Source organism: Paramormyrops kingsleyae, chromosome 16 (assembly GCF_048594095.1).
Source record: "Paramormyrops kingsleyae isolate MSU_618 chromosome 16, PKINGS_0.4, whole genome shotgun sequence".
Taxonomy (NCBI): Eukaryota; Metazoa; Chordata; class Actinopteri; order Osteoglossiformes; family Mormyridae; genus Paramormyrops; species Paramormyrops kingsleyae.
The window spans coordinates 3991447-4016987 of NC_132812.1; the positions used below are offsets into that span (position 1 = coordinate 3991447).

Genomic DNA, 25541 nt, shown 5'->3' on the forward strand with positions numbered 1-25541 from the left:
CTGTGTTGTTGTTCACTTCCAGAAATCGTGGCCTAAGGCTTCTTGACTCAGGTGCTGAGAAAGTATCTTTGTAGGATAAGTTTGGTTCTGCGCCACATTTACCCTGTTCCTGACGATGTGGCTCCTACAGTAGCATACTGTACCTGTGTTTGGGTGGTGGTTCATTCACAGCACAGTTTATTTGTACAGGAAGGTAGTTCTGGTCCACAAAGTAAAAATCCAGACCAAGACTTTGTTTCAACCAACCAGTTAAGCAGAAAGAGTCACAGTCACAGAGTACTCACAGAGATTTTGAAACAAAATCTTGATCTGGATTTTTACTTTCTGGACCTGAACTATTGACCTCTGTGTATTTGTCAGGTATCTGCTCTAGTTTTTTTCCTTTTTTTGACTCCATCATGGCCAAGAGGAGAACCACATAGCTCTGTGTGATTAGAGGAGTAACACGGGGAAACTGACTTGTGAAAAACCAGCACAAATTGTGTTTGAACAGCAGGTTCTTAATTTTGCCATTGTTGACAAGGTCCAATTATCGGCATAAAAAGCAACCACCTTTTGAAATGCCAGCGTCTTTCAGTGAGGCAAGTGTGGACCTTAAGTATCGACTGTTTCTGATGCTTTTATGTCAAGTGCGTATCAACAACAGAGTCAATCAAAGCTGACACGCCTTGGAATGAACTGAAGTCCTGCGGAAATCTGATCATGCAATTTAACGAACACCTTCCCCAGTGGATCTGTGCACCCTGGGTCTCTCTCTCTTCTGCTCTATGAGCTTTATGACCTGTCGTGTCATAGCCTCTTTCCCAGCGACAGACCAACAAACACTTCCAATGTTTCCGTAAGGCTGCCCCCAGCCGGCCATAGCATGACACTTTTTAATATTTAGTGATGTCCACATATCATTGATATGTCAGCTACAACAATAATCACAATACAGTGTCGGGTGATCTTCTGCTTACAGTGACTGTCATAATCTATTCAATCTATGTAACACCTTTTGAAATACTAATGTAGGACAATTCTTATGACTTTTTTAGCTTTGAAACTAACCTGGAAGGAGGTTATGGCTCTTACTTTTGTAATCAGATGGAACAGAAATCAGATACAGCCAACAAGTACATATCAACATACCATTTCTAATTTTATATATATATATATATAATATTAATATAATTTAATGACAGTTCAAGGAAAATATATCAGATATTATTCATTTGATAGGTAAAATGTCCTCTGATAATGGTACACTGAATATTTAATTTAATTATTGAAAGTAAAGTGAAATTCATAGGAGCAAGATCACACTGGTGCCCTGGTTAAAAATCACACATGAAACATGTCATGGGCATATTAAAGATTTAAAGTTGAGTAAATGGCCATAAGACAACGACTGTATACTCACTGAGGCTGATCCTGTGAGGTGTAAAGGTGGAGAGAGAGTGAAAGATGGAGAAGGAGAGAGAGAATGTGAGAGGTGAGCGTGTGTGAGAAAGACTTAACAGACGAGGAGCGATAATTAGAGTTTGTCTGTGTTTGTGTGTCAGAGAGAAATTAAATGGATGAAAGGAGATTTGTGGGGGGGGGGTCTAGATGGAACAGGCTTAGTGACTTCTGACAGGCTGAATCATTTAAATAACACAACAAAGCCACACAGGATGCCAACAACAGCTATGCGGCCTCACAGCCGGCGCCATTCTCTGAGAGAGAGAGAGATTCACGTGGTGCAGTGATGCTGCCATCTCCACACGTTCATGCTCTGCAAACGTCTGAGCAAGGACTCCAGAGTGGCTGGACTGGTCACTAACCACAATGCATCTGTATCAATCATCTCCAGGTCCTGATAACGCAACAAGGCCTGCCCACACCTCATCAAGCTGATTCCATCCCTAGAACTGACTGAAAAAAGAAATGGGACAGGATTGGGATGGGACACACATGAGCTGTTTGGCATCAAAACGCTGCATGGTGCAGGATCGACTGCTTGTCTCCTACAAGAATATGTGGTATGGGTTCAGAGGTCACAGTTTCTCTGAGGCAGACCGGCTTTCGTTTATTTTATATGCTTTCAGCAAAGTACAAAACACTGTCCATAAAGCAGCGGATACTTCTTGTCGTGCCTCTATCTGATTCGTCCTTTTGTCATCAATTGCTCCATCGTTAATTGCTCCCTTATCAATCGCTCTTTAACCCAGAGCCTTTATCTTGCAGATAACAGCTATTTGCAGGACTTCCTGCATGGTTGCCATGGTTCTTATAGTGAGGAAATATACAAGCCCCCTCCCCAGTCTCCGGTTACACGCAGCTGACCTTCTCCTCACCAGTGCTCATCCCCCCGAGCTCAGACAAACCAAGTTTGTCCTCCCTCGAGGCCACGGGGGCGTAACCATGACGACCAGCTCCACAGTTCCCGTTCCTCAGAGGGGCGATGTCACCCAGAGGCAGCTGGCTGTGGCTGAAGGCAACTGGTGGGATGGTGTTGACCAGGATGAGCTGCAGTGGCTTCCTCTCCTCTCGGTACCGGCAGCGGGCGTAGCGCCAGAAGGCAGAGCGGTACGTCTTGTTGAACAGCGTGTAGACGAGCGGGTTGACAGCGGAAGAAAGGTAGCCCACCCACACGAAGACGTTGAGGAGGCCGTCCATGATGCCGGCGCTGCAGGCCCCACCGCATACCACGGCCAGCACGTTAGTGATGAAAAACGGGCACCACATGAACACAAAGAGAAAGAAGACGATACCCAGAACTTTAGAGGCCTTCTGCTCATTGCTGATCGACTGCATGGTCCGTCTCCCAGCCTGAGGCCCCGCCTCTCGGCTTAGCGACCGCCGGAAGAAGAGCTTCTCTGAGGACAGGGAGCCCTGTGGCAGGAAGTTGAGGGGAATGGCCCACTTGGGTTTGGGTACCAGCTGGTCCAAGCAGAGGGTGGCCTCGTTCTGCAGGGCACCGATGGTCAGGAAGTAGGTGACCACCATGATGATCAGGGGGACGAAAAAGGCCACGAAGGAGCCCACCAGAACAAAGTTGTTGTCCGTGAGCTGGCAGGTGTGGTTCTTGAAAACTTTCGAGTGATCTCGGAGGCCCAGGACAGGGATGGGCATGGAGATCCCTGCGGATATGAAGATGGGGGTATCGTGTTATTAATGTAAGGAGAGATCGCAAGTAGCTACATGTCTGTGTGTATCTAAGTGCATATCAAAAACTGATACAACCGGTTTATATACACTCACACAATCCTTAATTATATCATGTATAAATATGAAACCCAGTTTATTCAATGAGCAAAGACATTTCCACAAACATTATGCTAAACAAAATGCATTTTTATACTAAATATTTTTCCTGCATGGAGATAATTCAGACTAAATCCCTTGTGCATGGAAACAACATTAACCAGAGCCTACATTAAATTCCAAATACATTTTCCGGTAATAGCAGCCTTCACAGTGCAGATTCCTCTGCCTGTTGTACTTATCTAGACCCAAAAATCTCTCAGCAAATCTAAAACCGAATGATGAGGTTATCAAGGCAGACCATAGTCTGGCCATTGGGAAATCCAAACTGATCGCAAGTCAAACATGGCACCAGGCAAGCGAAGCTAGAAGCCTAAAATATACCTGTGTGACTGACAGGAAAGTGTGAGCAAACATAAGTGGCACCGACCAGGAACTGTAGACATAGGTGGTTAAAAACAGTAAAACAGCCCTGAGTGACAAGCGACAGGAAATGAGTCAACTTGCTTGATGGCAAACTTTGAAACATTTGTAAATGTTGCCATTTGAGGCTGTAAAGCTGTATATATGAGAATTCCCAGCAGTGTGTCAGTGTTCCTCCGACTGCGTGCAGAACAGGAAATATGCCCCTTTTCTGACTACGTACTGTAGCCTCTGTGGTTAAAGTAAAAAAGACTCATAACCTTCTTCTTTAAGTATTCAAAAATTGCACTTTTACCCATAATCAGAGCCCCCTAGCTTGTCTGTTGCTGCTCAAATAGGTTTACTGTATATTCTCATAACACAACTATACAATGATGCATGACTAATATGACCACACTAGTATTAATTCTGGGCTGGGGTTCATTTTTATCTTTCACAATACACACTTGTATTACTTATATATATATATTGCCCTTACATGGTAAACTGCTGTGAATGAATAAACATGCACGGAAAATGAATGCATGAAGCATGTACTGACCAAATTAAACTGAACCACTTTCACTTGACACATTTCTGTTGGTTCAGGCTGCAGTCACGGACAGCAATCACAATCATGACTGTGAAATAAAACCGTCCACATTTCACCATCCAATTAGGACTTTGTTATTTAAAATTATGACACCGTTGTGCCCACTGTTTTTACAGCGAATTGTCAAGCTCATAAAAATAATGGTGTCGCTGTCATTGCTGCTTTTCATTAAGTGACATAAATATTTCAGGACTGGCTTTATTGCTGAAGGATGAACTTGGGTGCTGTTTGAACTTCAGGGGTGGACGATTGCATGCAAGCAGCAGGCGAGTTTGTGTGATGCCCATTAACTGTGTCCACATCCCGGTTACAAGTGGCAAACACATTATTGTGGAGTCACTTGGTTACCCTCTGATAAATGAGCATCTCAGTCAATTTGCAAAGTGTGCATATGCAAAAAATTTTTTGGAAAGAATAAAATAAAATTGTTCCTTACATAAGAAAAATAGCAAGATACATGTGTGGGGTTATTTAACTTCAGAGGTTATGCTAATTACAAGGTTTCCAAGTCTCACGCATCTGGCGTGACAGTCGCACTTTCAAACACTCATGCTCATGCAAGAAATCCTACGCAAATCTATATTATTCCATTATAAACCTACAATTAGCTGCATCAAACACATTGGGGTAGTTTGAAACCCTACAGACTATTTGCAATGCAATAAAACTGTTACATATGTAAAAATGTGTGTGTCGACTTATCTTAAATTGAAAATCTCACTTCAGCCAGCCGACCAAAGTTGGCAAGCCTATAATTAGCTTTGACGAAGCATTAAACTGTACTAAAGTAGCAAGCCAGTCCTTCCGTCAAGCAGCATGACAATTTCAAGCACAGACTATTTAACCAGTCAACTTCCTCACTGGAAACACCAGAGGGAGCTTTTAAAGGCCCTCATATGTGCTGCGCCGCAATCATAGTAGCACAGAAGTAGCCTGTAGTGGCTCTCCCAAGGACAACAGTCATCAACAACTCAGCCCATAAACAGCGGCTGTCTGTGGGCACACATTAAGAGGGCACTTTCAAGCACTCATCATCCAACCTCCATTGGCTGCTCTGTAGCCAGTCATCGAGACAGTCTGCACACACTTAGGGCCTCTGATTGAAAAGGTCCAGTCTGGCAGCAGGCTGTGTTTGGCACTAAGACCCCAAATCAGGCAGCTGCTGAGAACTACCAATAGTTTTCCTGCATGCAGGTGTTCTTCGACACGCACTTTTGTTACTCTTATCTGTGCTCTGCCAACAGATTTCATGTGAGTTTTCATAATACCCAGACCCAGTTGGCCTGTATCTGGACATGCTGTACATGGTAGATCACTAATAAATCAGTTGCTTTTTCAGAAAATCAATGTGGACAATATCTACTGTAATTGATTTGACTAACATTATTTTAGCCATAGTTTCAGTCACCTTTTTCTCAATAGCTGATCTAAAGAGAACCAAGCAATGCCTGTCACGCTCCAGAAGCCATCAGCATAAGTTAATATGTAAAACCAACTGGACTAAGTATATCCAGGATCTGGCTGGGAGATTTTTAATTAAAGACTTTTCATATGAATATATGAACACTCTTTTTGAAAGCAGGGGTCTTCATTTCCACCAGGGAAATTAAGTATGTTTACAAGTGTTTGAGATATTTGAACATCCTTAGGTCCATTTCTGTTCCACAGTGTTTCCACAATTACAATATGAGAGCTGGTAACTGACTCACAACAGCAACAACCGCAGCACAAAGATCTCATGTGCTGCTGAAACCATATTAACGTACACCAATAGAGATGGCCCAGACCGCCATATTAACACATACTGTACCAATAGAGATGGCCCAGACCGCCATATTAGCACATACCAATAGAGATGGCCCAGACCGCCATATTAGCACATACCAAAAGAGATGGCCCAGACCGCCATATTAGCACATACCAATAGAGATGGCCCAGACCGCCATATTAGCACATAGCAATAGAGATGGCCCAGACCTCCCTGTTAGCACATACCAATAGAGATGGTCCAGACCTCCATATTAGCACATACCAATAGAGATGGTCCAGACCTCCGTATTAGCACATAGCAATAGAGATGGTCCAGACCACCATATTAGCACATACCAACAGAGATGGTCCAGACTGCCATGATCTTCATGAAGGCCTTCATCCGGGAGTTAAAGCGGCTGTGCTGGATGGGATTGCGTATGGCGATGTAACGATCCAGGGAAATGGCACACAGGTGCATGATGGATGCTGTGGAGAAGAGGACGTCCAGGTAGATCCAGATTGGGCACAGGGTTGGAGGCAGCGGCCAGCTGTACCCTGAAGAGAGACACAAAATGCTGATGGTGCAGGGGACAGACTCACAAAGGGGACAGACAGAGATCCACATACCTGTTCTCAACAGACACTGAGGGGCCTGGCAGATAATGGGGAAGCTGTTTGGCTGCTAATATCATTCACAATTACATAAATCCCCCGGCAGGGGGGACAAGATATCACAGATCCATGCACAGAGAAAAATAAACGCTGTGCTTAATGGACACTATTCACATGCTGTGCTGGACTGCACATACTGAAACAGTGAGGTGCTCAACGACGAAGCACGACACGGCAGCGAGTGGATACATACAGGCAATCATGGACACGTACTGACACACAGGCATACTCGCTCACACTCACTGAGTAACAGGACAAAACAATGGCCTCCATACATTTTGTTAGCTGTGGTATAAATAGCTGATACCAAAACTCGATGAATAATTGTAGTAACACTAGTGGACAAAGGCTAGCAAACAAAGGGTCCCTTTCAACCCCCAAAATCACGGTGACCATAATGCTTCCATTATCCCTTTCAATTTCTTGTGATTTGGGGAGGCGGTGCCAGGTAAGCAGTGTGGTTTTAAGTAAGCACTGTTTTTTTTACACTGCAAGTGCACTAGGTTGTCATGGCCACTGGATGCTGCCATAGGTGGAGCTGGGCTGGGCCTCCAGCAATCCCAGCATGCCGCTCTTCCGCGAGATACAGTGCTCCTGGGAGCCAGCAAAAGTAATGTGTTTGCATATTTACACTGAATATATACAAGTTTTCTCTTAAAAAGACAGACATTGAACTCTATGAAGACTTCCAGTTGATTTATATAAGTCCATCAGAGATCAACACTGCTGTCAGTATCTTTGTAATATCTATCTGTCTTACTCTTACACTGCTTTCCCTTGAAAAACCTAACATGGCTGGTCAATATCAAATGATATATAAAAGAATATATATCTACTGATTTTTGTTTTTAATATTTGAATGCCAATCATATTTCATAAAAGAATGTGTAAGAAGTGAAAATTCATGTATGAGGGACCCTCCACCATAGTCAGTCTTAGAGATCAGTTTCTGGAGAAACTTCCTCAGGTAGTTAATAAACATTGCCCTCATTTCCTTCCAGTAAGCCATGCTATGGGGTAAAATTAAATTAAAATATTAATTTAACATTAAAGGATGAAACTTTTATTCAATTTCACTTCAGTTATGGAAAAAGTGAGCCTGCTTTTTCTGATTTTTCATTGCCCCTTCATCCTTTCTCCCAGGAACAAAAGGCAGATCACGACATCAAGCTACACAACTCATATCTCGGGGACACACGGCTCAGTCTGAATGAGCCCGAAAGCACTGAAAAGAGCCAGATGACGTATTCCTGTAACAAATAAAGAAATGTAGCTTTGAAAGACCATCGCAGGTTTACAAACAGAGAAACCTTCCTGCTGTTCCTGCCTCTGCAGCTATAAAAATAAAGAGGAACATGTTCATAAGTTAGGAACATGATGGTGCAAACTGGTCACTCTCAAAAACACTTGAATTGTCTTGCAAATTTCTCATCTGAGGCTGTATCCCAGCCCCCTGATGAGACAGGTTCAAAGCCTAAATCCAAGTAAAGCACCGTGAATATTGCAGCCATCGGCTCAGCACCGAAAAATGACATGCAGAAGGCATGAGAGGAGTGAGATCTCAGAAGTGCCGAAATCAGCCGCGGGGCTGCTCTCCCCGCTTCTTCAGAGGGACGCTTAAATGGAGGCAGACAAAGCAGGTATATTAAAAGCGTGACTGAGAATTTTCTGGGAGTAAAATCTCACTTTGACAAAACACTTCAATCTGAAGGGGAACGGGCCGCTCCTCAGGCAGAAGCTCCTGCAGCTTCCAGCCCCGTCCTCCTCCGAGTCGGGAAAAAAGATTCCGCGGTTACTTATCGGTAGACAGAAACAAGCCCTGTAGCAAATGCTCTCTTTCATCAACGCTTCTGTGTCATGCAGAGGAAAAAAAGGCGTTCTTGAGTTTCAGCAAAGACAAACAACAATGAGCGTGTCTCCCCATTCTTTCATGTATAGTGTCGTTCCCGGTGTCCTGAACACAAGCTGTCAGGGGTTATACAAAGACCATACACCACTCGATGACTGCTAACAGACATCGGGCAGTGCGCTGTCTCATAACAGCTCCCACTTCGATGACGATAAAACAATAAGAACAATTAATCTTGCCTGCAGCAAAATGAAAAAGGGACAAATAAACTGAAGCTTATATAGAACAACAGGGTTCTTATTATTATGGCAGACCAGAGCAGTGCTTGGAAGCTGGGAAGGCGACGATGGAAAAGTCGTGGCTTCATATCCATCTCTTGACATGTTCTCACAGAAGCTGCACAGCATGGAAGGGGCTTCTAGATGATCACAAACAAGGCACATGGAACAAAACTGCCACTAACCTGTCCACTTACCACTTATCTTGGCCAGGGTCTCGGGGGGGGGGGGTATGGGGGCTAGAGGAGTGTTTCTCAAGCTGGGAGGGAACAAAAATGTGGACCGACTGGGGGTCCCCAAGTACTGGGTTGAGAAACACTGGCCTAGATCCTATCACAGGCTCAGCATAAGGGATAAGGTTACAACCTGGAGGGGTGCATCACAGGACACACACACACACACACACACACACACACACACACACACACACACAGGTTTGTAATTATATCATTCCCCAATTTCTTTGGGGGAGACTCTATTCCCAACATGATGACCTTAACCCCTACCCAGCCCTAACTTTAACCATAAGTAACCAAACTAAATACAAGACTTTTGGCTTTTTTACTTTTTTGACTGCATTCACAGATCTTTGAGGAGACCTGAAAAATGGTCCCCACAAGAAAAAAAAATGGTTTTTATCACATTGTGGGGGACATTTGGTCCCCAGAATGAAATATGAACATAATCCACACACACTGGACTATTTAGAGAAACCAAACTGCAGGAAGAAGCCACCATGACAGGGAGAGGACATGTGACGTCCACACCCAGAAAGCAGAGGTGGGAATCAAACTCACCACACGGGAGGTGTGAAGCGACAGTGCTACTCACCAAGATTTACAATTAACATTGATAATGAAAATAAATAAGACTGATCGGTGCCATTCATCATCGATAGCAGCAGTGCGGCTGAAAGGCTGTAATTAGGGTCATTATGGCCGGATCACATTGATGCACTTTGTTTACAAACACTGATTAGATGAAGGACCTGGAAAGTATCTCCACCATAAATGTCTGTTCAAACATCCTTGTGTCTGTATGTGTTTGATGGTCTGCACATCATTTTATGTGTGTTGTATGCCAATACCCTGTCCTTATGTGTGTCTGAGTGATTAATAAAAATGCTTGACACAAACCCTATAGCCTGATGCTATAATCTGCTGAAAACATGGAACTTTTTGAAAGTTGAAATGCTATTTAAACCCATTCTCCATGTGTTCAGTGTGAGAATCAGACTCTGGAGACAAGGACCATGATTCTCCACTAATCTTCACCGAGGTAGACATGGTATTTAAATGTTTGAAGTGTATTTTTCAAACTACGCTGCCCCACATTGGACTTGAACCTTTTAATCACAAGTCCGTGGCCTGTCACACCAGTGCTTACATAACCCAAATAAATCAGGACAGAAATTCACAGCCTCAAGAGCTCATGCACCAGCAAATACCAAAATCAAGTTTCAGGTGTGTCCTCATGAACAGCCACGCTGCACTGCATGTCACAACAGAGAGTGCTGCGATGTTACCAGGCTGTCTTCCTTCCTGTGGTGAGCAGTGGTCACAGTGGGAGAGCACCAGTGCTGGAATAATGTCAGAGGTCTTGGGGATCCCCTGGTGGGCAGTCTGACCATGATGTGAAAGTTTGCTTGAATATTGGACAGGGATCTCCAGCCTTATTTACAATGAGAGCTACTTCTAGAAAATAATTGGGGGAGCTACTTATAATAAGGGTGGCGACAGTAATAGTAATCAACCGAGAGGAGAGGTGGCACCAAGTCATATTTTCTCTCATATAGGGGCTCCTATGAATATTCAATTAGATCACTAATGATTGGTTAGACCTGGTCTGTTGGGTGAGCACTGCACCCCCTGCCCTCCCTTAGCCATACCCCTGTGATTGGACAACATTATTCATCTGACGTGACAGGTAAAGGTTCTCTCACTAAGCCTGTGAGAAGATAGCGATACCCATGACGGAATCTGCTGTTGTTCCCTGTACTGAGTTATTTAACTCGATGGTTCTCAAACTGTGGATCACAACCGCCCAGGGGATCACCAAATAATTGGGGGGTCATAATATGATTTTCTCAATGTGATAAAAGAGTTTTTATTCATTTTTAGGTCAATATTATTGCGAACCACTTATCTAGCTGTTGCTTATATCCAATTATTATTATTTTTACTCCTTTCACAATTACAATAAAATCCCGATATAAAGGACTTCAAGGGACCTGGCAAAACAGTCTGTTATATCCAGAGTTGCTGTATGCCCAGAACACAACTACAGGACACCATTTACTCATGCCACACTCCAGCAGACACACTTGTGGTATAGATTATTATATTGTACATGTAGTAATCCAACTTTACCTGAGCAGATGCGTGACTATTAATAATCCCGACTACGTATCTGCGCATGTCTGTTATAGCCGAACAAAACTACAGCTAAAAGTGGCCCTGGGAACCAAACTGTTTGTGAGTTATAAGCGAAATTCCGTTATATGAGAGTCCGCTGTATCCGATGCTTTTTCCGTATGTTCTCAAAGGCGCACGACCGGGACCAGTGGACCTCGTCCGTTATTGACGATATTCCGTTATAAGCGAGTCCACTATAACGGGATTTTACTGTATTCACATCAAAGCCATTTCTTCTCAGTCCTGCAGGAGGCGCACTTTTGTGAACAAGAATGTTCAAGTTACAAGTCCATGATGTCACCTGCGATTCTTCCTGAGACAAGCTGCAGGCACCATGTTTGTGATGATGGGGTAAAAGTGAGCGATAACCAATAGAAATTCAGTTTATGGGATTATGGCAATATTGCAGCTCTTTAACTGACTTATAATTGGTTTACACTGAGTAGTGTCTCACAACACATGACAGTCCCACCCAGGGGCGCCGCCAGGGGGGGAAAGGTTAGAACAATTCTAGGGGCCCAGCACTGACATGGGGCCCTGTTAGGGGCTTTACCTTTTCGCAAAAAGGGGGGGGGGGGGGGGGGGGCAAAATTGTAATCTTTCATGGGGCCCAAGATTTCTGGCGGCGCCCCTGGTCCCACCCACTGAGCGTTTCAAAGCCTGGTTTCTCTCAGGAAACAAAGTGATAACTTTGGTGTTTACAGGGCACTCTTGTTTTAACTAGAGACATGCAGCCCTATAACAAGCCCATTACGAGCCCTCACTTTATCTAATAAAACAGCCAGCTGCGAATTATCAAGACATGATGAACCAAGGCGTAATTAAAGCAATATTAATCTGCTATCAAGGTCTCCGTTGCGAAGTGCCGAGTTCTCGGAGCGGCGCGGCTAATTGCGGGCGCTGCGACGAGCAGAAAGTAACGTTTTCCGTGGTGGAGAATCGCGGTTAATTATGCATAAAACATTATTTGTATTCCCGTATGCCTGTTTGTACGTCGATCTCAGCTAGAGACCACGGTCCTGAGGATATTTACCCTAATTACGCAATACGAAAAAAGCGCATTCCCGCTATAAAACTAAGTGTAATTGTAAATTATCATATATTAACATAATCGTCTACGATCATTTACTCACTGAAATCTCAGTGATCTATATAAATAATTTCAGCAGCCGTGATCGCTAGCACATACCTACACACACTATACATATATTTAAAAGAGAGAAAAGGAGTATCATTGCAATAATATTACTTTTTATCAGTATATCAGCAGAGACATAAGACGTGTTCGTGTTAAATGTGAATTCAAGCTTCCGCTTGTGTGAGGACAGGTATTTGCATGGTTTAACTTCATGTGCATTGGCAGGTGGTATAGCCTATGTAGCCTATAGCCTACTAGTCTTCTCTGGGCTTCTTATGTCTATAGCGGATTTTTAAGCAGCAACAATATTGTTGCAAAACTTAAATATAACAGATAAACCGCCCTACGTTTGCATGTGTAAAAGCTTAACGTGGCGTAATGTACCAAACCAACAACTTAGGAAAACCAAGAATGCATTCTATTGCTAAATACACGAAATTGTACTCCAAAGGCAAAATTATTCAATTCAAAGCAGCGTTTAAATCTCTATAGGAACGCATTATATATGAAGACAGCGTAGCGTGTCTTATTGTACCATAACAACTTAAACCATATTTTCAAGTACATTACTGGCCAGAACTACATCCTTTCACCATATGCATTAAACTGTACCCAAATGGCAAAATGATAACATTCACGTTAAGCCTCTTCCTCGATCTCGATAGAAAGGCGTTAAAAAACATACAAAAAAAAAATCAATTAACCTAGCTTACCTTAAGAACTAGCGACAAAGGAAAACAGCTTCTTAAATGCTATATTGGGAAATTAACGATTACACAGTGGATCTCTATAGCTGTCTAACAATAGCAGTAATTTGTACTATTTCATATTGATCGTTGCATACATGTTTTTGACAGATGAAACATGAAAACAAAACTGTTATTTGTATCTTCTGTTATTGTGGTTTGTGTATGTGTGTATTTGCGCGCGCGTGTGTTGCAGGCAGTCTATAGACCCATTTCCCAGTTTTATAATTTTCAATGTTTATTACCAGGAAAGTGTGATATAAATTTGATTTTAAAAGTTGTTTTGGTACTTTCTCTTCGGAGAGTCCCAGGGTACCGACGGGGGGTTGTTCTGTAGTGATATATCTGATTCGTATACGAATCATTCTTTTGAACCGATTTTTTCAGTGAATCGATCGAATCGGTTTTCAAATCTAAAAGAATCGAACTTTTTGTAGATCCACACGTTGAACAGTTAACATTTGACAAATTAACTTATAAAAACACACAATATAACCATTTAAAATTTACTTGTACACTGTGCGTGGCCGTGTTGCTTTCCGTTCCCCTCGGCATAGGCCTACCCAAAACCCATAGTGACCGGTGCTGATTGTGCTGAAGTTAAGAGATCCGGATAAGTAAATAGCCTTTACGAACAGCTTTTGTTGTATTCTGTATGTTGTGACTTTGATGTTGGTTTTTATCCTTTAATTAAAGCATTTTAGATTATATGTCTTATATACTCTTATTTTATTAGGCTTTTCGAGGCTAACTGTTCGTTTATATTTACAACATTAAAGTTACATGATTGTTTTTCACTTTAATTAGACCAGTGGCCTGTACTACGAAGCGGGGTTACTGGCTTATCGGGGTAGCTTGTTGGATTTAAGGTACCACAGTTTAAATGGACTTCATATTCGCTCACTTACATTTTGCCCAGACTACCTTAAATCCAACAAGTTACCCCGATAAGCCAGTAACCCCGCTTCGTAGTACAGGCCACAGGGGGGTATTCCAGAAAGCTTGGTTAACTTACCATTTGGTAAATCTTAACCTCTGGGTTGATATACCCCAAACCCGCATACCATGAGTATGTCGGTTCCAAAACACCTGAGAAGAGTAAGTTCAATCAACCTCCTATTGGTTACCCAGAGTTAATGCGCGTGCACCGTGCATACTGTACATAAAGACGCTTTCAATTGATCGCCGATTTCATGAGTCAAAATGGAAAATCAAAGTGAAAAAAAGAGAGCGGCATACTTCACAGAGGCGGAGTTGGAAGTTTTAATGCACGCATATGAGGAATTCAAGCCAATAATAATGAAAAAAGCAATACGGCTGCATCGGCTAAAGAAAGAGTTGGCTTGGCAAAGAATAACGGACAGAGTAAATGCGTGTGTATTAAATTGCAAATTTGACATCGCCTCCCCTTTTATTATAATGCAAAATAATTAAACACATAACCCTTCCGCATCCTTTTTACTGTTAAATCACTATGAAAGCATTTACTTTTCCTGCCATTCATTTCTTTAGGTTAAAATAACAATGTGTATCGACTAGGAATATATGGTTTCTTATTTAATAAGGTGTAATCCTTCTGGAGACAGAAGAACTTTGAGCCAAGTCAAAATGAAACACAAAAACATTCTGCAAAAAGGTAATTGATTACACGATAATTGATTACCTATACTTTGTGGAAAAAGTAATGAGTTTGATGATTTTAACAAGGCAAAAAATTAAGGATACAAAATCAAGTTACCTGCACATTGATACTATGACTAGATTTCCTCCGCTATCTCGCTGTACTTGTATAGTGACAATAAAGACATCTATCTATCTATCTATCTATCTATCTATCTATCTATCTATCTATCTATCTATTAACATAGTCTCCCTCATTTATTGAAGGAGCTTTAATAGGAATGTAGGTGCCATCAATGCACCCAATTATGAATGAATGAATGAATGAATGAATGAATGCCTTTTATTGTCACTATACATGTATTACATGTATTCCAAATTACATTTGGAAACCCTGAAATAGAAAGTCATATAGGGAAGCATCAAGTGTGTGTGTGCAGGATGAATACATGTAGGCTATAGATATAAATAGTATGACTATATATTAAATATGCATCATAGATTTTACTACAAAGGACAAACCTACCACTCTGTGGAATTCCTCTTTAATAACACGCAGAGCTTTATGGACAGGGAACTGTACAAACGTGTGTAAGAAGCGTTAAGTACCAGACATACTGTGCGAACGGCTCTACACACAGTTGCCTTTCCTATATGCTCTGCGTCGCCCATATTGTACAAAAAATGCCCTGACGCAAAAAACCGAAGTGCTATGCACAGAATGTTTTCTGTGCTAAGCGCAGACCCGCGGTTTGGGTTTGTGACATTTGCAATATGCGGTTTCAAGAGATGTTAAGTAAATGAACGATTCTTTTGAAAACTGATAACGCTTTTTCAAATAATCATTAGGAAATGACAAGACATCAATACGCGGTCTTATAACTCTCTCCCGGCGAAAAAAACCTTGTATAATTTATGCCTCCACGTTCACAGGATCGTCATCAAAAGGGCACGCCATGCTCAGTAACCTTCTGCAACAAACTTACCCTGGAACATAACCTGCTCAGTAGCAGGTTATCTTCAGGGAGTAAGCTGCTATGGTTACGTACATACCCAGAAAGTTAACCTCCGTTTTTGGAACCGAAAGTTGAGGTTATCCACTAACTTACCCTTAAACTTACCCGGGTATGTCACATAACCTGCTTTCTGGAATACCCCCCAGAAGTGATATACATTCACAAGACTCTGAGATAACCAATATTTTTATATACATAAGAATTTTAATAAACATGCAGTTTCGATTAAAGTAATTTAACAAAGTGCAGCAGCATGTACGTACGTAGTGCGTCACAACGAACTCTTTGAATCAAAAGTTCGATTTATTTAAACATACAGGTTGGTAGGATCGGCTCTGTAAATTGAATCGAACTTTCCATCACTATTATTCAGGGAGTCCCTAATGAAACATACAGTAATACCTACATTTTGAGGGAGCATTAGTTACGATACTCCGACCATGTGGCCCGATTCCCTGAGGACCCATGCGGCCGGACCAGTCCAAGGGGACGCCCATATAGCACCTCACTCACGTTGGCCTGGGGGAACACCAACCGGAATCCCAAGGCGTTGCGTCATGTGTTGGGTGTGGCAACGTGCTATCACCTGCTCCTCAACCTGACCTGGCTGTTTTGGAGTATTAAACAATGCAAACTGTTTTCACGTTATTAAGGCATTCCCTATCTGTCACGTTCTGTGTAAATTTGGGTAAGGCTGAAAAAGATATTTCCCATCTGGAATGTGAACCGCTAATCTGTTTGGTATTAGGTACTTCCATGTTTGCCTCTCACATACAGGGAATAGTGCCCTTTTCTTTACCAGAGGGCATGGGCGTCGTTAGGGCCGATGACTCAGGGCTTATTTTAAGCCTAGCCTCGAGTATTTTAGCCCCGATGCCAATATTCCTTAAAAAAGTCAAGCCCCCAGTAAACTTGATTTAGCCCTTGATCTTTTCAATAGCTACAAACTGCTCTGCTAGAGGGATGCATGGGAATGGGGAAAGCGGTAATATTGCGGATATCCGCGTAATCCACGGGAATGGGGGAAAAATATACAAATATTCCCGCGGTAACAGTGCAAATGAAGGTGATCTTTATGGTATTCCTGCAGGAATCGGAATAAAATGTATGGTAACACCACAGTAACGGTAGTGAAATTGCTTGTATATGCACATACTGTATATTCTTACAGGGCTATCTGCTATATTAATTATAAGTCCTTTTGTTCTGTTAAATTATTTGTTCGCACCAGCCGGTGGCAGTGTAGCCAGGGCTGTACAGGGCTGCTGAAAAACAATTTATGGGAGAAATGTGCTATTGTACTAGGCACACCACTCTCAAATGTGGAAAAGACGTAAGCAAAGTTAATCATTTCAGATTAGTTCTAAGTACGTTTCGATAATTTGGTCTGGATAATACAAAATAAAAATAATATTGTTATGTATGGCAGACCAAGGCATTGCAGTGGGGAAGAAAGACAAGCTCACTTGAAGTAGAAAACATCGCTCTTTCATTAATCCTTTAATAGGACTAACAAAGACGCCAAACAATCACTAAACAGCACAAAGCTCCGAAACATGGAGGTATGATGCTGGTCTGTAACAGTGGCGCAGATAGGATTTTTGAATTGGGTGGGACCAAGGATATTTTTTCCTTATGCAAAGACGGCAGATGCTGTTTTTTCGTCCTGTAAGTGGGGGGGAACGGATCGAGGTCACTCTGAATCTGAAGGGGACCCATCCGTCCCTGGTGCTAACTGCGCGCCTGGTCTGTAAGGCACACACATGGTGGATAATTTATACAATTGCTGAAGACACGCGAGGATCCTACAGGATTCACGCAAGACACAGGAAAAGGCACAGACGACAACCGGGAACACAACAAACGTTAACAATCACAAAGACAAGGGGCTATTTGCCCTGCATGCTCTGGCACTGTAATTTGTTTGGGGAAATGTGCCAGGTGAGTAATTTAATAATTAAGGTGTTTAAAGACAAATATGGACTTGTGTTATTTTAATATGTACTGTTGGTGTGTTGGTAAATGCAGGGGGGGGTGGGGTGGATGTGGATGGGAGATAGATATCATCCCTGTGCAGATCTGTAATCTTTACCCTCAGTCCCAAAAGCAGAATAGTCTAATAGGCCTAACTATTTTCCATAAACCCAATAAGCATGGAGTTCATTACTCCACACCAGACTATAGTCTTTAGGTCCAGGCTTCTTTACTTTAACCATAACTGACCAAAAAAAAAATCACCATTTGACTTTGAATCAGCAAGTACCTAAGAGCCAATGACTTGATCCTTATTACAGCTCAGCAATGTTATGCAGCAATAAAATGAAGTCAGCTGAGTACCTGAATCTTCTGAATGGCCAGGTTATCCCATCAATGGGTTTTTTCTTTCCTAATGCCATGGGCATATTCCAGGACGATAATGCCAGCATTCATCAGATTCAAATTGTCAGTCTTGACCTTAACCCCATTGAAAGTCTTTGAGATGTGCTGAAGAAGACTTCACAGAGTGGTTCAACTCACCAATCATCAGTACAAGATCTCAAAGAGAAATTAATGCAAATGTGGATGGAAAAAAAATGTTGCACAAGCACATGGAAACAATGCATTGACAAACGTACACCATAATCAAAGCTAATGGCAGCCCGATGAAATATTAAAGTGCGTGACTTTATTTTTCTGGATAAGCAGTGTATTTTAACTTAGTATTTGAACCATCATTAAGTGCTAATGCCCAGTGTGTCTAAACAACATAGGTTCTTATGATGGAAATTAACATGTTGCAACAATTAATGTCGAAATCATGCATAGAAAAAAATGGGTTTGATAGTGACAGAGATATGTTGTCTGTCACTCTCCTGTGTTTCCACACCTTTCTGGTATAAAACTTTTGCTATTTTCCAGTGAATAACTGTGATGACCGATCAATAGTTTCTTCTGTAACTGATTTTTTTCTCTGTTCTTAGAAGAGAACAAAAGTGACATCGCCATCAACAATGGAAGAAGTGAGACCAGACACAACAAAGATGGCACAGTGGCCTTCGAACTGAACTTTGATTTAAACTCTGCAGGGGGGGTACCTGTTGTGTTAGCGTTAGCATTACATGGCACACAACCTGCAGCTCTCCACTTCAGGAATCTGACATTGTTGACTTTAGATTAAAGCACCAAAAATGCCGCATCTCATACCCAAATGTGTGTATCTGTGTGCCAGAAAAAGCACACGCTGCAGTCAACACTCTGAACTTGGACAATGTGTTTTAAAAGTAGCAAAGAGCCTTTTAAAGGACACGTTGTCTCCCAGAGCATTCTCGCTGTCTAAAAAAGGAGCACAAATGTCCTATGTGACTCCATGTGGGCAGGAGGGGGGCGCTTTGACAGGGCACCGAGCACCTTATCACCCGTGACCACCTGTGACCGCTGGCACTTTATTTCCTAGGTTTTCCCTGGACAAGCCCAGCCGCTCTCTGCGGATGAGCAGATCGCCATGGAGGCAAAGTTCTTTTCAGCATGACGTTCTGATGTGAGTCAGCCAGTGAAAAGGACCATTGACCTGGAGGCTGTGAGCACTGGACAAAGATGACACTGGCCTGCTGTCTCCTGGAGCAGCGCTAATTTACCTCACTGACTTACGAGGTGAAAATGGCTACATGGTGCATTGTCCCACATATAAACCCTTTTGCAGGAACGTTTTTTTTTACATCAATAACGGCTGCCACTTTTGCCACTGCTTGTCAAGTAAATCTCGAGCTGTATACGACACCTGCGAAGCAGCCTGCAAGGTAACAGCCCTCAGCACTGAAACGGGGGATTCGCATGCAGCTCTGACATGTCCTCGGGCTAAGCAGACAGCTTTGCGGTGTAAAGGTTAGTTGTTACAAGGAAGCTTTGAGAGGGAAGTCTTTTAAGACCACTCTTGACGTAGCGCCCATCGTTAGAATGAATCAACTTTCTGTCTGAGGGTACTAGCCTTACATGTGGCACGATGAGTTGTAATGACCACTGGGTGTTGTCAATCTAGCCGTTAGGTGTTTTTATTTTAGCCATCATTGTATAATTGATTTTTTCATTCTAGTCATAATGAATACTGGGTGTTTTCATTCTAGCCAGTATGAGTACTCTAGTCATAGTGTGTACTGTGTCTTTTCATTCTTGCCGTAATTAATACTGGGTATTCTATTTCTAGCTGTAAAAATACTAACTGTTTACATTCTAGTTGTAACGAGTACTGGGTGATTTCATTCTAGCCATAATGAATGCTAGGTGTTTTCATTCTAATCATGAGTACTGAGTGTTGTCTTACTAGTTGTAATGAATACAGGGTGTTTTCATTCTAGTTGTAATGAGTACTGGGTGCTTTCGTGAGGATAGTTTTACTGTATTCCTGAAATCATAATGCCAGCACATCAGTCAGTCACCAGCAGCTTTTCTAAACTTTTTTCTTGCATTTTGAGGCTCTTTCCTCATGATGTTTTGAGCGCACAGCTGTGTGTTTTACCTCCCAACAGCTGAAATGCACAACCTCCCACCAACATCTGTGCAGGAGCTTCAGGGTTATCTCACCCGAAAGTCAATAGACGGCTACAAGGTCTTTCCCGGGCTTTTCATGGCACTCGGTGTTAATTGGAGTGCATGCAGTCAGAAGAGCAAACAACAGTAACGAACTGATCGCTGAACTACAAACAAACACAATGCAATACACATTCTCATTTGGCAGGCCAGCGCTGTATGGAGATAACGTAAAAAGAAAAGGAAGGAGCCTAAGAGAACCAAGCAGGTAATTCATTAGGAAAACAAAGCTGCTCTCTGCCTGTGTCTGTGGCTCCAGGGGTCTGTCAGTGTGGAGAACAAATGAAACACTCATTCGTTCTTTGTTGTATGAATTATCGCCTCGCAGTGTTCTTAGAGTGTGCTGCCTCTCTGGAGGAGTGTGAGCAATCGCACATGATGGGAATGCGACCTGGGAGCTTGTGAGCTTTCTGCCCAGGTGCCGCATCAGGTGCTCTGTTTTGATTATGTGAGGCACTGACATGGTGGGTGATATGTGACCTTGAACCAATGAGATTGCAGCACCCACAAAGGAAGCCTTGACTGGATCTGTTACTCAGGCATCGTCTGCAAGCTTTCAAAGTGGCTGGACCTGGAGCCTGTCCTAGGCAGTCCTGGGTATAATCCCCAGCCCTGGGGGTGTGAAGCAGCAGTGCAACCTACTGAGCCACCCGTTGTTAAAGCAAAATTATTAATAATATAATAATAATTATATTCAGCATTTTTATTATTGTAGACCATGACATGTGTAATGTGACAGGTGTTTTTTGTTGCTAATTCAAATTGTTAAATTAATTATAATTACCTAACCTTGGAAAACGCATGGATAAATGAAATTAGAACACTAAAAGATATCTGAGTGCATTAATGTGAAGTAAAAGTCAAAATCAAAAGAAAACTTTAAAGGGAATGCTTTGGAGATTGGTTACCTCTAATATTCTTTATCAGAAGAATGTTTTGAACATATTAAATAAAATCTTTATGCTCTATGCAAAATTGACATGAAAATAATAAAATTCTGATCTCTTGCATTATCAGGCTTCGAAGGGGGCAAACTTGTTTATTTAAGTCAGCCGAGGATTGGTGGAGGCATTATTTAAAGATACAGAAATTGCAACAAAGAGTCATTCTCATTGGCCATTGAGGTGGCTGTTTGGCAAGTGGTGATATTGGGGTCGAATGGCAGCAGCCAATGGCATCACCTTAAGGCAGTGAGTCACCCCAAACAGCACGGAGGAGTTTCAAACTGCACAATTTACCAACACCCCTTCAAAAATGCGGGAAGCTAAGCTCCTTCATGGGGCTGTTCCGCCCAGAGCATAGCACCTGTGACATCACATTATCTATGTGTGATGCTGGGGGGGTGGGGAGATTGAGAAATCGGGATTAATGGCTTCCCCTCGCCGATGCATTTAGATAATGTCACATCAAGGCACTGGTGTCCCTGTGATAACAGACACCTACCCTTCCTAATCCTGCCTGTCTGGTTGCATATCCAGCTTTGTCACGCACACAGACAAATGAAGCAGACACTACAGACTCGAGGAGGTTGCTAGAGACTCAGAGCCACAGCGCCCCCTATTGCACACAGATCATGAAGCAGGACTCCATTTCACATGGCCCTGTACACTTACTGTTAATCTCATTTCTTGTGTGCATCTGTTACAGTGACAGGAAGTGACAGCACGCTTGGTATGTGGATGTGCTGTTAAAGACCAGCCGTGACTAGCCGTGGCGTTCATATGCCAGCAATATCGGTTTGGCAAGCCGCACGGTGATGCCGGCCATACCAGAGAAACAGAGGAGTATGGGGGGGAAGCAAGAAACGGGGGACTGAGGAGGACAGCAGAGGGACAGAGAGGAGGAGAGAGAGGGCATGGTGACAAATCCAGCCTGGCTACTGCTTCCACAGCATGACCATGAAATGTTTGCAAGAGCCGAATGCATTTGTGTGTGTGTGTGGATGTGTGTGTGTATGCAGTGTGGCTATGTATATTTGAGAGAGTCTGTATCTGTATATGTTTATATGTCTTTATGTATTAATAGATATGTATTATATGAATAAGACAGAATTAGCGACGGTGTACATAAGTGTGAAAGTTTACAATCACCCTGAAGAGACGGGGAGAGATGGGTCTGTCCTCCACATCAGGCTTACGCACGTACACACGGGCAACTCAGAATATCCACTGCAGTGGTTGTATGTTGTTTACCAGCTGTCAGTCGCATCCCTGCACCCCTGGCCAACACCCACGTCACTTGCTGTCATCCGCACACCTGCCTGTTACCTGCAGACCTGCCCATCACCCCTGACCCTCACCCAATCCCCTGGCTGTCAGCAGTGCCCCAGGCCATCAACCACGCCCCTGGCTAGGGGCACTCATGCATCACTGCACTGGCTGTACAGCTTCACTTACCATACAGGATGGTCACCATGGCCACCGGCATGACCAGGAGGCCCAGCAGCATGTCGGCCACAGCCAGTGACATCAGAAAGTAGTTGGTGGCGTTCTGCAGCCTTTTCTCCAGGGACACGGCCATGATGACCAGGATGTTGCCAGTGACTGTGAGGGCCACGGCCACCACGATAAGCAGCGCCGGCCAGTTTTTGGCATCTGCTGGCGGTGGGGCCAGGCAATGGGAACCCAGGTGTCCGGCTTCACCTGTCGCCACGATCAGTGTGGCAGTGGCCGACACGGAGTCTGTGCTGCTGTTGCACCCTAGGGAGGCATTACTGAACTCCCGACCCGGAAGCCCCAGGTACGCTGGGCCGAAACTGGACAAATTCCCCCTCAGGCTCATCGCATCGTGTGGGGATGAATCTTGCAGGATCAGAAGTCTGTTACCCGGCTGAGGCGTAGATTCGCAAGTCCATCATCATCCTCAGTGGCAGAGCCGATCCTGGTGCTGCCACCTGGCACTGTAATCCACATGAGGCAGACACACAGAGGGTCTTATGCAAGCTGGGGCAAATAGTTATTTGATGTCTCACTTTTGGGTTCAGTAAGATCGACAGCGAAAATGTGCCAAAGAGCTCTACATCTCAGCAGGTACTCTGCGGAATCCCAGCCAGCCGAGTCCAAAATCCTCGAGTCTGATTGGTGGTTTGCCTGCAAAGTCACTGTTTCCAGTAGGACAGAAAAGTTGGTCCCCGTCTGTGTCAGAAGGGATCAGTCTGGTGTTCAGGTCCCTCGTACAAGCCAGAACTCTACTGCCCGATCAGGCAGCCGTCAAACGGATATAATGAATCCACTTTTCTGCAAAACAGACAACACTGTTTCACAACAGAAGAGAAAGAGAAAGCTGGAGAGAGAGAGAGATCCCCAAATTATTCCCAGAGAAATCCTCAGGTGTTCAGAGTACCATCCACAAATAAGAGTGGAGAGCACAGGTTACGGCAGAGCTTACAGTTTACACAGAGATAAACTCACACCAGGCACATGCATATATGCAATATTGGTTTTCTCTTTTCTGACAAAGACACTTAATTCCTCCTTTGCTGGGTTAAAGCTAGAACTGCACACAGTAGAACAGGTGAAAGTATTTCTCCTACCGTTCTTTCCCAAAATCCCACGCTGGCACATGCTGCTTGTCCTCAGAGTAACAATCATAGTAATAATGTATGGGATTCTTTGTAAAGGCACACAGGAAAGTTGGCGTGGACTTTGGGTTTCTTCTCCCCTGGGTGGCCGTGGAGGGTGGGGGGCGCCGGGTGGCCGTGGAGGAGGGCGGGTGGGTGCGGGTGGGTGCTGAGTGGCCGTGGAGGGTGGGGGGGCGCTGGATGGCCAAGGAGGGCAGGTGCGTCTCTTCCACAGCGGCTCTGTGCCTCGGCACCCGCAAACAGAGCAGGACCCCTGGCTGACTGTGGGCTGCACCTCCTCTCTCTCTCTTTCTCTCTCTCTCACTCGTACTCACTCACTCTCCCGCTCACCCCTCCCCTCCTCCTCATCTCCCCTCCCTCCTTCTCTCTCCGTCTGTGAAGGCTGCCTGGTTTGTTTTCCGTGCCTCTGACACAGTCCGTGAGCCGAGAGAGATGGCACAGCTGTACCTTTGGAAGATGTGGAAGCACTTCCACAATAAACACTAGGGGGAGCATTAAGCAGGTTGCTGGGGGTTCTTTATGAGCTTTGTAGTTTATCCTTTGGGGGGGGTGTCATATGGCCCACAGTCACTGCTAGCAAGGTGAGTGAGGGGGAGTCCCTTACAGACAATTTTCTAAACCAGAGTGTAGCCCCAAGGCAAATATGCAGTGCAGAAGTGGATAGGGCAGCTCCCTGTGGGCTGAGGGGCACAGGTCATGTAGGGGGGGCGCAGTAATGGAGGGTCAGACTCTTGATCTTTGAAATACGTACCTTAATTGGAGGGAACAGGCAGGGGGGTAATTTCAGTGTATTTGCTGTGCTGACACATGGCATATGGTTTCGACAGTGTCAATGCCACCACAGTCAGGAAGCTTGTGAAAATGTGTGTTCAGTGGTGTTAAGCAGTCCTTCAGGGGGCTGAGGAGGCCAGGTCCCGGCCACCTCTCTCTCAGCCCCTCCTTCACCTCCCGATGGAGGTGCCATCCGTGTCATGTGACCATGCTCCTTTCTCTCCTTCCTGCAGCCCTTGCTGAAGTAGACGGTCTGCTGTCACACTCTGGACTGCGGTGGCAGGGGTGCAGCAAGGAGTTCTGGGCTCCCTGGCAAAATGTCACCTTCGGCCGATCCAGGAGGGAGGAAGTCCATTGGTAGATCAGTCCAGGACCTGGGAAAACATACCTGCCCCCTCCCCCGACACACAGACGACAGCCCTGCATGGTGGTCTTGGTAGCTTCCCAACACCAGTTTGGACACCAGCACCATCCCAGTGACGTCTTATACGGCACTGATAAGGGCAGCAAACGGCGGACATGACAGCGGCTGAGAAGTGTGGCCGTCGCAAGCGGGAATATGATGCTTATCTATTAATGAGGTTTGTGGCAAACGCACACAAGGAGAGCAAAGGTCGACACTTTCATGCATTGAACGAGAAGACATTAGCATTCTCAGGACACGTGTCTCAGAAGATCATCCTCGCTGGCTCCCCCGTGACAGTCCCCGGGCTTCATATCTAGGCCTTAATTTGGAATTTAAGTTTCCATCCATCACCCACTCGAATCATTTAGCAAATCCAACGCGTGGCCAAGAAATTTACAACCTGGTCAAACAAATCTGACAATAAAATCAAAAGCCCGCTATAATTCAGGATTGTAAAGTCGAAGAAATACATTGTTCTTCACAATCTACAGGG

At 43.9% G+C, this 25541-nt stretch overlaps 1 protein-coding gene across 2 annotated transcripts; it reads right to left on the minus strand.

Moving 5' to 3' along the window:
- Nucleotides 1–855: 855 nt before the first annotated feature.
- On the minus strand, nt 856–23948 carry htr2aa (5-hydroxytryptamine (serotonin) receptor 2A, genome duplicate a). Of its 2 annotated transcripts, XM_023831723.2 has the most exons (4): nt 23824–23948; nt 22688–23527; nt 6350–6550; nt 856–3104 (listed from the first exon to the last, which is right to left on the minus strand). In XM_023831723.2, exons 2-4 carry the CDS (start codon nt 23070–23072, stop codon nt 2293–2295), a joined length of 1398 nt encoding a protein of 465 aa, XP_023687491.2. In that variant the 5' UTR covers nt 23073–23527; nt 23824–23948; the 3' UTR covers nt 856–2292. The 2 variants fall into 2 exon arrangements, with proteins under 2 accessions (XP_023687491.2, XP_072556789.1); XM_072700688.1 differs by lacking the exons at nt 22688–23527; nt 23824–23948 and adding an exon at nt 16264–16302.
- Between the last annotated feature and the right edge of the window lie 1593 nt (nt 23949–25541).